We start from the raw sequence: 15,223 nt of genomic DNA on the forward strand, positions 1-15,223 counted from the left end.
AGTCATTCGCAAACCACTGCTTCCCAGGGTTTTCAGGTGGCACAGTTGATTTCTTAAATGTACCTACATTTATCACTGTTTTAAGTAATGGCCACACAGCCGACCTGTACTGAGCAGAATCCCGTCTTACAATATCCAGGTCACTACTGCTCTGTACTCTGTATCCACCATAGTCCATGGAACAATGTGGAACCATCACCTATAAGGGAATATCTTCATTCGCTGCAGATCATTCAATGACGCCAAAAGTGAATAGAAGTCAAACAGAAGCCACGTTTGCCTCGTGGAGCAGAAATACATTCTTACCTTTTTTATTAACAAATTTACAGTCAAACATTGGAACCAGGTGTTAATTAAATCTTAAAACCCAAAAGAAAAGCTGCCTGACCTGCTGAGCTTTTCCAGCAATTTCTATTTTTGTTGTCAATTAAATCTTATCTGGCTTGGAGCCCTCTAATGCGGCATTATTATTCCACACATGGTGATGAACCTCCTCCTCAAGTGTCCTCGTCCTCCTTCTCCTCCTCCTTCCTCAGACTATTCCCATTCTCTGTTGATCAGCCTCAGTTACATTGCATCCTTGCCTTCTCCAGTAGTGCAGTGTGTTGTAGAATTACCTGGCACACCCCTTCTGGGATGGACTCTAAGTCCTCTCGCCAGACCACTCCAAGCATCAGAACCTCCTCTTCAGAAGACCTGTTGTCTGCTCCCCCATGACCCTGTGCAAGAATGGCCTGCATTGTATCTACATTTGGCCTTGTCATGGGATTGCCATGGTCACAGAAGATAGACCTTGTCCCCAAGCAACCATCCTTGTAAGACTTTGGTCCTTAACACTGAATGAGCGTTCCTGCAGGTATAGGCATAATGGCAGCTCCCAGGATACCTGGTGCACATTTCTTAAGAGGTGATACTAATGATCACAACTCACTTGCACGCTGATGGAACAGAGCCCTTTTATGTTGATGAACTCAGCTGCATTATGATATGATGCTTTCAATGCAATACGTGCACAGTCTGTTTATACCTGGTATCCGGGGGAAGCCACCTAACTTACTGTATCCTACTGCTTGGGCTGCAGCACTGACCTTGTCATAGGGAGGTGCGATGAAGTGGTGTGATCTGGCACAAACAGAAGCGGTAACTGTCTTTGTATTTGTGAGCGGATAGCTCAGGGATCCCACACAGGAAGGATCCAATTGCATAAAAGATCAATGAATCTGTTAGCTTGCTGGCCAATAGGTTCTTTAAGGAGGGTTACACCCGAAACGTTGACTTCCCCACCACCTGATACTGCCTGGTCTGCTGTGCTCTTCCAGCCTCCTTCCTATCTACTTTGGATTCCAACATCTGCAGATTTTTTTTTTTTTTTGTTGCCTTTCACCAGGAAAGAATGGCCACCCATCCTGACAGGTCACAGGTCCTGATCCAGCAGCACGTGTGTTCCATGTCATCCTCAGTCTGTGGTGACAATACACCTTCATCAGAGGAAATACTCTTTGAGAAGGAAGGACTCTGGTCCTCCTGCACATCTGTAGCTCTGGCCTTTGTTGTTGTGGAGGCTACTCAACATCCATTGGAGGTTGCTGCTGGTCCAGGAATTGCTGACCCAACTGTTCTTCCTCTCCTTCATTACACTGTAGCAACAGTGGCAATAACTCCTGCTGTGTCTGGATTTATTGGTCACACTTGCAATCAGTCTGTTTAGGAAGCAGAAGAAAGAGAAGAGGTCGTTTTAGTAATGTGAGCAGTCAGCATTTGCATCAATTGCAAATAACGATTTACCATCCTCCTCCATACAGTGGGAAATGGAGCACTCCAAACAAGGAGCTGCGGAATGCATCGATGTGGTCCTTTGACATTGGAGCTTTATTGTGACGCATGCAGCACCAGTAATGCCACAGAGAAGGATGTTACAAACGTTACATGAGGAGTGCACTTTTTTTCTCCAAATCTACCTCTGACGAAAGGGATCAAGCATATAAGAGCATCTTACTTGATACTTGTGCATCACATTACACGCAAGTTACAGCAAGAGAATCTGTTCCACACCGCAATGCAACCTGCAAGGTCCCACAGGTACTACTTTTAAGAGGCGCTTTGAATGTCACTTGCGATTATTCCTACTTCATGGAGATGATTATCTTCAATCTGCAATGACATGGTCAGCATTGCTTGTGACTGACATTTAAACTCTGCATGATTGGACATTGTGCCTGCACCATGATATTGCATGAATTGACTTTAACATGTACCCTGTAAGTGGATGATTAATGCAATTGTCCCTTGAAGGGCCTCTGTGTTGCTCAGTAATGGACCCCATATTTTGGAAAAGAAAAACAAACTAACAGACTCCGCCTACTCTAGGTGTTGCCACTTTTCATTTATAAGTTGCATTGAGGAATCAAGATACCATCTAACAGAGAAGGGGCCATTAGCTTGGGCTCAGCCTATTTGGCAAGGGTCTCTTCCAGTCCTCTCCGTTGGAGAAACTCAGCAGGTCTGGCAGTATCGGTGGAGAGAGAATCAGCATTAACATTTCAAATCCATTGGTTTTTCTTCAGAATCCAAGGTCCTGTAAAACTCCATGTTAGCTGTGAGAATGTTAACTGAGAGGAAGGGATGGAGAGGTAGTTCCAAACTTTAGGACCTAAACAGCTGAAGGCATCATTGATCGTAACGGAGCAAAGGAAATCAGGGATGTGCCAGAGATCGCAATTGGAGGGGATAGGGATCTTGGCAGGTTGTAGGGCTAGAGGAAGCTAATGCAACTACACAAATTATGAAGGTAACTTACATGTCTGTTTCTGTGTCTACATTCCAGGCTGAGTTGAGTGAACTCATTGGATTCAAACATTACATGGAGATGATGATGGTCCTCACCACAGTGGAGTTAGTGGGTCCTTCATTTGATGATAATGTCACCGTGATGGACACCACCTTCAACCAGGTCCCAGTTCGTGTCTACAATCCGAACAATCTTCTCCCGAAACTGAGACGAGCAGTCATTTACATGCATGGGGGCGGATGGTGTTTAGGGAGTGCAAGTAAGTTGTGAAACTACCCTGTAAAGCACAATAGAAATTTGTATATCACCTTTCACATTGAACAACCATTTTAAGAACGTCTGAAATGTAGCCACTCCCTTTGTGTAGGACAAATGACAGCCCATTTGCATACAACAAAGTCCTATGCTCAGTAATGATAGAAAACTTTAAATAATTCATTTTAGGAATGCTGATCCCTGGATGCAAATAGACCAAAGCATTGGAGAGAACTCTTGAGCTCCTCTTGGAATATTTTTACTTCCTGCTAGGAGAGCAAATGGGGACCTTGGTTTAGCATCTTATCTGAAAGGTACCACCTGCAACATTAGAACATCCATTAAACACTGCAACAGCCTAGATTGTGCTTGACTACTCACTGGAGTTTCTTTTTGGAAGAGATGGTAGCAAAGGTTGATGAGAGTAACGCTGTTGATCTGGTGCCCATGGACTTTCAAAAGGCATTTTTAAACAATGCCACACAACAGACTAGCAAGGAAAGTTGTAGGACATGGAACAAAAGGTGTAAGTAGCAATGAGTAAGGAAATGGAAACATCAAAGTTTATTTTTGGGGCTGGAGGAAGGTTTGTAGTGGAGCTCCCCAGGGGGTTGATATTGCTTTTCCCACTATATACTAATGATCCAGAATTTGGTGTGCATTGCCATGGCGATTTCTTCTTTGATCCCCTTGGCGATATTTGTAGCTGTCTATCTTCAATTCTATGTAGCACATATGGTGATGGTCAAAGTAGATAGCTCTTACCAACTTAGACTTGCATAACGACCTCAACACAGCCAAACATTCCATATTGTTTTGTAAAAAAAAAAAATTGATATTTTTGAGCCTAGAGGTGGTAGCTGTAATGACAAATAGTATGGTTTGAAGAGAATATTGAAAGCATGAAGGAGAGAGAACTTTAGGAACTTCCTGTACCCAAGAGAAGAAAATATCAAAGCTTCCATTTAACTATCTGATCTATCAACAATGAGTCCATGTCCAATCCTTTACCATGTGAAAGGTAAACTGAATGCTGATGGATGGAAGCTAATGCCAAAGAGAATTCCATTGCTGAGGGGATATCAGGGCTATGACAATCTGAACACTCACATGCAGGCAGTTCCTCGCCCTGAGGCAGCAAGTGATTTAAATGATCTCCAACTTGTAGTTAGACAGTGGATAGTTAATGATAGGAGCCATTGCTAAATCCTCATCATTATTTTCCTGGAGTCACCAATAACCAAGATCTCAATTGGACAGCCATCTAAATGCCATGATGATTTGTGCAGATGGCTGGGTATTCTGTAGTGATTGACTCACCACCTAGTTTCTCAAAGCCTCTTCTCTACCAACAAAGGTAGAACTTAAGAGTATGCTAGAACACACTCCTTTCCTGGACACCTAAACCTGCAATGGCATACAGGACATGGGAGGCTGATTTGATTGGTCCATCCACCAGCTTAAACTCTGTCTCCCACCACCACTGAAACACTGCAACCACAGTGCATAGTATTCAGTGATGATTTTGGAGATGCCACAACCACCTGATGAAGGAGCAGCACTCTGAAAGGTAGTGCTTCCAAATAAACCTGTTGGATTATAATCTGGTGTTGGGTGATTTTTAATTTTGTACTATTCAGAGGATATACTCATCAACCTTAGATTTTTTTTTCTCAACTAGTGATCCATAGACTATGGTCTCTGCATGTCTATAAGGACCCTAACCAACTTTTACAGATGCACCATAGAATGCTTTCTATCCAGTGCATAACAGTCTGGTACGGCAATTGCTCTGCTCAGGACTGTTAAGAAACTACAAGGAAATTGTGTGCACAGCCCAGTCCATCACAGAAGCCAACCTCCTATCCATGGACCCCATTTACACTTGTTGCCCTGGAAAGGCTGTCAACATCCTCAAAGACCTCTCCCATCCCGATAATGCTCTCTTCCAACCGTTTCCAAAAGGCAGAAGATACAGAAGCTTGAATACATGCATCAACAGGTTCAAGAACAGCTTCTTCCCTGCTGTTATTAGGCTGCTGAATGGACCTCTCTAACGTCAAATAATGTTGATCTTGCTTTAACCGTAACCTTGTTTGCCTTGCTGTGTTTAAGCACCTTATGATATGTTGTCCTTGTTTGCTGTGATCTGCCTGTACTGCATGCAAAACAAAACTTTTCACCCTACTTAGGTGCATGTGACTACAATAAATCAAATCAATGGTAGATCTCTGGAGACTCCAGTTCAAATGTCACCGTGGCTCAACAGCTGGTAGAATTCCAGATCCTGAATTTAAAAATCTAATGTTGACTGTGTTGATTTTTGTTTTTGATAAAGAAAACACCTGCTTCACTAATATCCTTTTTCAGGGAAGGAAATCTCCCACTTTTACCCGCTTTGGTCGATATGTGACTACAGCACTACAGTCATGTGTCTTAACTTCTCAAAAGGCACAGCCAGCCAGGTAGTTGTATCCAATCTACTTCAAAAAAAAAGTCTCAACGAAATGGAATTAAACACACAAGTTTTGGCATTGGAAATCAAAATTGCAAACTTAGCCCTGTTGACTCAGGAGAGTCCTCCTTATTAACATCTAGGGCATGGTACCAACATTGGGAGAGCTGTCCCACAGACGAGTCAACAGCCTGACATTTCATGGTCTGATTCTGGTGAATGAGACTGTGGTAGACAACACTGTCACTGGGTATGCCCTATCCAATCAGTTGGACAGACCTCAGCAGTGGAATCTATCCAGAAGTGAACTAGTCTTGACGTCGTCAACATTGACTCGAAACCCCATGAAGTGTCATGGAATTAGAAAACCCTGTGTTAATTACAACTTAGAACACCTTCTCACCTTGGCTGATGAGTCTGTGCTCCTCGATGTTGAATAGGTAATGTCACCGTTGTCGTACTGGACTGTAGGACTGCTTTCTAATTGGAGAAAGATGGTTTGGCCTGAGAGTCACTACACCTCAGACAAGGAGAGATGTTGATGGCAGTCTCTGCTGGTGTGGAAAACAAACCCATGTTGTTGGCATCTCTCTGCATCATAAACCAATAGCAGGATCAGTTGGTTGCGGAGGCAAGCACTGAGGTTGCGAGTCCGTTTCAGGACATGGTTGAAGAGCTTCAGGGGAGAGAGAGAGAGAGAGAGAAAGACACAGACACACACTGAGATCCTTGTAGAGGGAGGAGGAGAACAACTTCAAGGTAGGCATCCTTGCAAGATGATTCGCAGTAAGGTTAAAATCAACTAGGCGAACGTGAGGAGTGCAGATACTGGAGATCAGTCAAGATTAGAGTGGTGCTGGAAAAGCCCAGCAGGTCAGGCAGCATCCGAGGAGCAGGAAATTCGACGTTTCAGTAAAAGCCCTTCATAGGGTGCTCCTATGAAACACCCTTTGAAATGTAAGCCGAAATGCCATTAAGTGAAGAAGTAATTTAGTCATAGAGATGTACAGCATGGAAACAGACCCTTCGGTCCAACCCGTCCACGCCGACCACATATCCCAACCCAATCTAGTCCCACCTGCCAGCACCCGGCCCGTATCCCTCCAAACCCTTCCTATTCATATACCCATCCAAATGCCTCTTAAATGTTGCAATTATACCAGCCTCCACCACATCCTCTGGCAGCTCATTCCATACACTTACCACCCTCTGTGTGGAAAAAGTTGCCCCGTAGGTCTCTTTTATATCATCCCCCTCACCCTAAACCTATGCCCTCTAGTTCTGGACTCCCCAACCCCAGGGAAAAGACTTTGCCGATTTACCCTATCCATGCATCTCAATTTTGTAAACCTCTATAAGGTCACCCCTCAGCCTCTGGCGCTCCAGGGAAAACAACCCCAGCTTGTTTAGCCTCTCCCTATAGCTCAAATCCTCCAACCCTGGCAACGTCCTTGTAAATCTTTTCTGAACCCTTTCAAGTTTCACAACATCTTTCCAAAAGGAAGGATATCAGAATTGCATGCAATATTCCAACAGTGGCTTAACCAAACACCTGTACTCAGTACTCTGACCAATAAAGGAAAGCATACCAAATTCCTCCTTCACTATCCTATCTACCTGTGACTCCACTTTCAAGGAGCTATGAACCTGCACTCCAAGGTCTCTTTGTTGAGCAACACTCCCTAGGACCTTGCCATTAAGTGTATACGTCCTGCTAAGATTTGCTTTCCCAAAATACAGCACCTCGCATTTATCTGAATTAAACTCCATCTGCCACTTCTTAGCCCATTGGCCCATCTGGTCAAGATCCTGTTGTAATCTGAGGTAACCCTCTTCACTGTCCACTACACCTCCAATTTTGGTGTCATCTGCAAACTTACTAACTGTACCTCTTCTGCTCACATCCAAATCACTTATGTAAATGACAAAAGGTTGAGGACCCAGCACCGATCCTTGTGGCACTCCACTGGTCACAGGCCTCCAGTCTGAAGAACAACCCTCCACCACCACCTTCTGTCTTCTACCTTTTGAGCCAGTTCTGTATCCAAATGGCTAGTTCTCCCTGTATTCCATGAGATCTAAACTTGCTAATCAGTCTCCCATGGGGGACCTTTCCGAATGCCTTACTGAAGTCCATATAGATCTACCACATCTAAAACTCAATCAAGTTTGTGAGACATGATTTCCCATGCACAAAACCATGTTGACTATTCCTAATCAGTCCTTGCCTTTCCAAATACATGTACATCCTGTCCCTCCGGATTCCCTCCAACAAACTGCCCACCACCGAGGTCAGGCTCACTGGTCTATAGTTCCCTGGTTTGTCTTTATCGTCCTTCTTAAACAGTGGCATCACGTTTGCCAATCTCCAGTCTTCCAGCACCTCACCTGTGACTATTGATGATACAAATATCTCAGCAAGAGGCCCAGCAATCACTTCTCTAGCTTCCCACAGAGTTCTCGGGTACATCTGAACAAGTCCTGGTTACCATTAATTTATAAGGGAAACATTTTTGAGCATTCCCAAATCCAAAAAATAAACAACCAAATCATACCAAATGTCACACAAAATCTAAAATAACATTAACAAATAGTAAAGGCAGGAATGATATGATAAACACACCGCCTCGATAATAGTAAAAGTAGTTCATATACAGTGTAGTTTGGCTGACTCGCCGGAGGTTGGGGTGGTGGGAGGTACAGGAGACTGGGTGTAGGAGAGAGAGTGGAGTGGAGTCAGAGGTGATAGGGAAAGCGTGAAATGAATATTTTTCATCAGCATTCACACAGAAAAAAGACTATGTTGAGGAGAATACTGAGATATAGGCTACTAGAATAGATGGCATTGAGGTGCATAAGGAGGACGTGTTAGCAATTCTGAAAAGTGTGAAAATAAGTCCCCAAGCTGGATGAGATTTTTCCTAGGATTCTTGGAAAACCAGGGAGGGCTTTGAACTTATGTCTTCATTGTCTAGATTAGAGTTGTGAGAAACAAAAGCTCACTCACTTTAATAATTTCAGTCCGAGACCAAATATCTGAATCAGTGACGTTTATTTGTACACTTGCAAGTGGGTGCCTTGTCTAATTGCCAGGTAAGGCAATTACAAATGCACAGTAAACCCCAACAAACTCTCGCAATTTATACAGTTTTTTCCCATATGTTTTCCTTATTCCATTGTTTGTTCCCTGCTTCGCTTATGTCACTCATTTCTTTAAGACTTATCCCACAACTTCTGTTTATCCTGTCTTGTCCGTGACAAACTCTTATCTCTGATTCCCCTAAGGGTGTTCGACGTCAGTCTACTGTAGGTCATTGATTAAGCATATCTTTTCTTCTATCAGCATCTATTTCTATCCAGAGGCCACTTTGACCTCTTTAATTAGGGTTTGTTCCTGTGTCTCCGTGCAAGTGGGGAAAACAGATGTTTTTCCTGTTTGCCCATACATCCACCATTGTTCTGTAATCACGTCTCATGCTAACATATCCTTTCTTTTTGCTGAATATATATTTTCTCATTCCTGTTCTGTATCAGAATTTATAGTTGCAGAAATAACATTAATTCATTTATATCCCACAGAGTGGTGCTGGTAAAGCGCAGCAGGTCAGGCAGCATCCGAGGAGCAGGAAAATCGAGGTTTCGGGCAAAAGCCCTTCATCTTAAAGGTCTGAAGGGCTTTTGCCCGAAACCTCGATTTTCCTGCTCCTCGGATGCTGCCTGACCTGCTGTGCTTTTCCAGCACCACTCCAATCTGGGCTCTGATCTCCAGCATCTGCAGTCCCCACATTTGCTCTTATGTCTTCATTGTCTACAGGAATAGTGCCGGAAGACTAGAGGATAGCAAATGGTGTTCTCTTGTTCAAGAAGGGGAGTAGAGACAACCCTGGTAATTATAGACCCATGAGCCTTACTTTTGTTGTGGGTAAAGTATTGGAAAAGGTTATAAGAGTTAGGATTTATAATCATCTAGAAAGGAATAAGTTGATTCGCAATAGTCAACACAGTTTTGTGAAGGGTAGTTCATGCCTCACAAACCTTTATTGAGTTCTTTGAGAAGATGACCATACAGGTGGATGAGGGTAAAGCGCTTGATGTGGTACATATGGATTTCAGTAAAGCATTTGATAAGGTTCCACATAGTAGGCTATTGCACAAAATACAGAGGTATGGGATTGAGGGTGATTTTAGCGGTTTGGATCAGAAATGGTCAAGCTGAAAGAAGAGAGGATGGTGGTTGATGGGGAATGCTCATCCTGGAGTTCAATTACTAGTGGTATACTGCAAGGATCTGTTTTGGGGCCACTGCTGTGTATCATTTTTATAAATGAATGGATGTGGGCATAGAAGGATGAGTTAGTGTCATCTGCAAATTTACTAAGGTAGGCAGAGTTGTGGATAGTGCCGAAGGATGTTGTGGGTTAGAGATGGTCATAGATAAGATGCAGAGCTGGGCTGAGAGGTGGCAAATGGAGTTTAATGTGGAAAAGTATGAGATGATTCACTTTGGAAGGAGCAACAGGAATAAAGAGTATTGAGCTAATGTTAAGATTCTTGGTAGTGTAGATGAACAGAGATCTCTGAGTCCATGTACATAGATCCCTGAAAGTTGTCACCCAGATTGATAGGGTTGTTAAGAAGGCATATGGTGTGTTAGATTTTATTGGTAGAGGGATTGCGTTTCGGAACCATGAGGTCATGCTGCAGATGTACAAAACTTTGGTGCGGCAGCACTTGGAGTATTGTGTACAGTTCTTGTCACAGCATTATAGGAAGGATGTGGAAGCTTTGGAAAGGGTTCAGAGGAGACTTACTAGAATGCTGCCTGGTTTGGAGGGAAGGTCTTACGGGTAAAGGCTGAGGGACTTGGGGCTGTTTTTGTTGGAGAGAAGAAGGTTGAGAGATGACTTAATTAGACATATAAAATAATCAGAGGATTATATAGGGTGGACAGTGAGAGCCTTTTTCCTCGGATGGTGTTAGCTAGCATGAGGGGACATAGCTTTAAATTGAGAGGTGATAGATATAGGACAGATGTCAGAGGTAGCTTTACTCAGATAGTAGTCAGGGTGTGGAATTCCCTGCCTGCAACAGTAGTAGACTCATCAATGTTAAGGGCATTTAAATGGTCATTGGATAAACATATAGATGAAAATGGAATAGTGTAGGTTAGATGGGCTTCAGATTGATTTCACAGGTTGGCTCAGCATCGAGGGCCGAAGGGCCTGTACTGCGCTGTAATGTTCTATATTCTGGAGGAAGAGGGTCATCTATTCCAGGGAACGCACTTAGCAGACCCACTCTCGCTGCATGAGCTTTTTAGTAATAGTGAAAATCCTCCTCTGGTTAGTGAAAACAGGTACTGATGTAGGTCTTTCTTAAAAGCGAATTGGCGTAAAGCGAGCCTTCGAAAAACAGGGCATATGTATACCTCCTTGTCAAACCCTGAGCTGCAGCTTGGAGGCAGTTGGGGGAATTGTTCTCTGAAGATTTCAGGCGAGGTGTCCTCCTCCTCAACTTTTTTTCCAAGCAGCTTGACATCGTTGTTGCTCCTGCTGTAACTCCATCTGATGCTGCAACTCGAGGTGAACTGCACCTGTAGCTCCCATGGACTCAGAAGCTTTGAAGTGTGAGGCAACCACTTTCTTTGCAAAGTCTAGCACTGGCTCCTGCAGATTCAACTGACCTTTTTCTGAACTCTTCTAACAATCCAGTCCTCCCATTAGTCACAGCAATTAAACTGAAAATTAGATGGATCCCTTTAAATAACACTAGCATGGGGAACCCTTATGAGTTGAAAGCACGTCCAGCTGTCTGCATATAAGTGAGAATGTGTTGACAAGAACTGGAAGATCAAAGATAGCCAGCCGGAACCATCAAATCAACGTAATGTGATTAATCTACTTTGCAAACTTGTGATGCATCTGTTTTAGTGACAACATCTTTGTGCTCAGTGCTGTGGTGTTCAGGACAGGTTGTGCCAAAACATATGTGGAATAAGGTGAGATTCCTTTTTCTGTTTTTACCTAAACAGTCACCTGAAGTGTTTAAAAATGGCTACTGGCAAGCTGTATGTTCTATGTAGGCGTTACAAAATAAAATATTTTTAACAGTAAAGCAGGATGTGTTTCAGAGACACAGGAGCTAGGTGAGAGACAGTGATGTAGTGATAACATCACTAGAGTAGCAATCCAGAGCCCATCACTAATGCTCTATGTTCAAATCCCATTATTGTAACTTGCGGAGAATACAAGCTCAATTAGCAACAAATCTGGAGTTGCAAGTCCATTTCCATGATTGATTCACTGGAGTTTTAGTCGTTTTGCCTTTCTGCTTTCTCATCTCCAGTTGGAATGATCTGAAAGCAGGCTGGCAGGACAGCTTGGCTACGTGGAACATCCATCCACTGCCATGTGATGAGTCCTGGATAATCACGTGTCCAAGATCTTGAGCTTTGGCCTTTGGAACTAGAGTACAGGCTGGAGTCACTCTGCGAATCCACAAGGCTGAGAATTACTTCAGTAGCACTTTCAACACTGGTCGCACTGCAGATTAAAGCCATGATGAAGGGCTTATGCCTGAAACGTCGATTCTCCTGCTGCTCATATGCTGCCTGACCTACTGTGCTTTTCCAGCACCATACTCTTCGACTGCAGATTAAAGGCAGGCAGGCTTGGAAGGAATGGCGACCTCTAGGTAGACCAGAAAAAACAGGGAGTAAGTGAACATTGCAGATGCTGGAGATCAGAGTCGAAGAGGGTGGTGCTGGATGAATGATGAAGAGCTTTTCCTCAACGCCGATTCTCCTGCTCCTCAGATGCTGCCTGACAGACTAGAAAAACCAGACCCGGCAGTGCAAGATTCTAGAGAGAATCATAGAGCTCGTTCAGTGCATAAAGGGGCCATTTGCACCGATCCTCAAAACATCTCGCCCAGACCCAGCCCCCACTTACCCCTGTAATCCCACATTTCCCATATCCAATCTGCCATAACCTGCACATCCCTGGACTCTGGGATGAAACCGGAGGAAACCCACACACACATCGGAAGTGGGTACGTACAAACTCCACACACAGTCACCCCAGGCTGGAAATGAACCTGGGTTCCTGACACTTCTGAGGCAGCAGTGCTAACCACTGAGCCGCTGTGCTGTGCTGAGCAGATGTTATTTTCTGAGCCACTTTCCACTTTGAGCCCAGGTGAGGGTGGTGGCTTATCAGTGGAGTGTAATGAGAGCCAATCTTGTGGCACCGTAAGTGGCTCAGCTGCATGGATGGTGAAGAGAGAGAACAAAAGAGTGAAGCGCAATAACGGTAGATGGTTTAATCTTGGCTGTAGACATGGTTGCAGGATGGTATCTTGCTTCCTTGCTGCCAGGATCAAGGAAGTCACAGATCAGCTTAAGGACATTCATTTAATGGATGGTGAACAGCCAGATGCTGTGGTCAACATGGGTACCAACATTGCAGGTGGAAAGAGGATGACGTCTTGAAAGTAGAATGTAGAGAGTTTAGCAAGAGACTGAAAAGCAGCATCTTTATTTCTCCCAGTATCACATGCTAGTGAGTATGGAAATAGGGAAATGGAGTAAGTTAACACACGGCTCAAGAACTGGTGATGGAGGAAGGAGTACTTTAGATTTCTGTAGTATAGGAGCTCTTTCTGGGATGGATGAGACCTATACAAGAAGGATGGGTTATATCTTAGCTGAAAATGTGTTGCTGGAAAAGCGCAGCAGGTCAGGCAGCATCCAGGGAACAGGAGAATCGACGTTTCGGGCGTAAGCCCTTCTTCAGGAATGAGGAAAGTTTGTCCAGCAGGCTAAGATAAAAGGTAGGGAGGAGGGACTTGGGGGAGGGGAGTCGGAAATGCGATAGGTGGAAAGAGGTCAAGGTGAGGGTGATAGGTCAGACTGGGGTGGGGGCGGAGAGGTCAGGAAGAAGATTGCAGGTTAGGAAGGCGGTGCTGAGTTCGATGGATTTGACTGAGACAAGGTGGGGGGAGGGGAAATGAGGAAACTGGTGAAATCCGAGTTCATCCCTTGTGGTTGGAGGGTTCCTAGGCGGAAGATGAGGCGCTCTTCCTCCAACCGTCGTGTTGTTGTGGTCTGGCGATGAGTTATATCTTATTCAGATTGTGACTAATACTCTCTCACAGGGAGGATATAGACTAGCTTGTTAGAAAAATGGGAACCTGAGAGGGAATTTAGTTTGGTAAAAACAATGACTGCAGATGCTGGAAACCAGATTCTGGATTAGAATGGTGCTTGAAAAGTGCAACAGTTCAGGCAGCATCCGAGAAGCAGGAAAATTGATATTTCGGGCAAAAGCCCTTCATCAGGAATACAGCCTCGAATCCAGGGAATTTAGTTAGCATAATATTAAAAATGGTTATCCTGGAACTCCCTCCATCATGGCCCTCTGACTGTACCTACATCAAATGGACTAACTAGCCAACAGCTTTTCCCCAGGATAGAGGGCATAGGTTCAAGGTGGGGAGGGGGGAGATACAAAAGGGTCGAGAGGGCAATTTTTTTCTCGGTGATGAGTGTCTGAAACAGGCTGCCAGAGGTAGTGGTGGAGGCAACTGCAATATCATCTAAGAAACACTTGGACAGATACGTGGATGGGATGGGTATGGAGGGATATAGACCAAACACCGGCAAAAGGGGCTAGATTAATTGTGAAAAGGATAAGTTGGGCTGAAGGGCCTGTTTCCATGCTGTAAACCTCTATGACTCTGACTTCAGAAGGCAGCTCACCACCACCGTCTGGAGGGCAACTCTGATTAGAAATCCTCCCCCCATGAATGAATCCTTAAAAATGTAAGCTGTAAATTAAAGTTGAGAGCAGCAGAAACAACCACTGTCAAATTACAGGTTAATGTCGGAAAGGCAGAATTGTCTGAATACACAAGCAATCTCAACAAGATGGATGAATTGATGGTGCTAATAGATGTAAAAGGGTATGACTTATTTGTCCTTATTGGAGAAATGGCTGTAGGATGACGTAAGACTGAACTAAATATGAAAGGATATTTGGCATTCAAGAAGAAAAGGCAAAATGGTATTAGGATTAGTGTGTAGTTGAGACAGGACCTCTGATTGGAAGAACAAATAGAATTTGTTGCGTGGAGCTCCAAACAAAATAACAAGCGGCAACAGATTGTGGACAGCGTGGTTTAAAGGCTACTACACCATACAGGATCTGAGACTCTGGGCAAAACAGTGGCTCAGTGATCAGCACTGCTATCTCAAAGCACCAGGAACCCAGGTTCAATTCCAGCCTTACGCAAATGTGCAAACTCCACACAGACTCCGTGCCTGTGTGGGTTTCCTCCCACACTCAAAAGATGTGCAGGTTGTGTTAAATTATCCTGTAATGTCCAGTGATGTGCAGGCATAAATTATGGAATTAGATGTTCATGTAACAAGGGTGATGCAATTAATTATGGATAACTTGAAGCTACTAACTTCATGGATAATACTAATAATGAAACAAGCTGTCTAGGAAGAATCCAGAAATGTGTTTGACCAACATATTGCAGAAACAAACTATTTTACATCAAAGGGCGTGATACAATGAAGAAAAGCTGATTTAATAATAAAATAAATTTTTGGGAATAGTAGCTATCATATGATTTAAAATTTTCATTTAAGCTCAATAAAAGGTATAGTTCATTCTGAAGGTATTCTGAGTCGGTCTTAAATCTAAAGTTAGAAGGAGGAA

General features: G+C 43.8%; 1 protein-coding gene across 1 annotated transcript in view; it reads left to right on the forward strand.

Moving 5' to 3' along the window:
* aadac (arylacetamide deacetylase) overlaps window positions 1-15,223 on the forward strand; it is a 65,105-nt gene that overhangs the window by 33,240 nt on the left and 16,642 nt on the right. The window contains exon 2 of the mRNA XM_043702721.2: window positions 2,825-3,047. Coding sequence (XP_043558656.2) covers window positions 2,825-3,047 — 223 coding nt within the window. The remainder of the gene's footprint in view (window positions 1-2,824; window positions 3,048-15,223) is intronic.

The sequence above is a fragment of the Chiloscyllium plagiosum genome, unplaced genomic scaffold (genome assembly GCF_037043375.1).
Source record: "Chiloscyllium plagiosum isolate Xiang-an unplaced genomic scaffold, Cpla_swu_hap1 HiC_scaffold_13, whole genome shotgun sequence".
NCBI classification, from domain to species: domain Eukaryota; kingdom Metazoa; phylum Chordata; class Chondrichthyes; order Orectolobiformes; family Hemiscylliidae; genus Chiloscyllium; species Chiloscyllium plagiosum.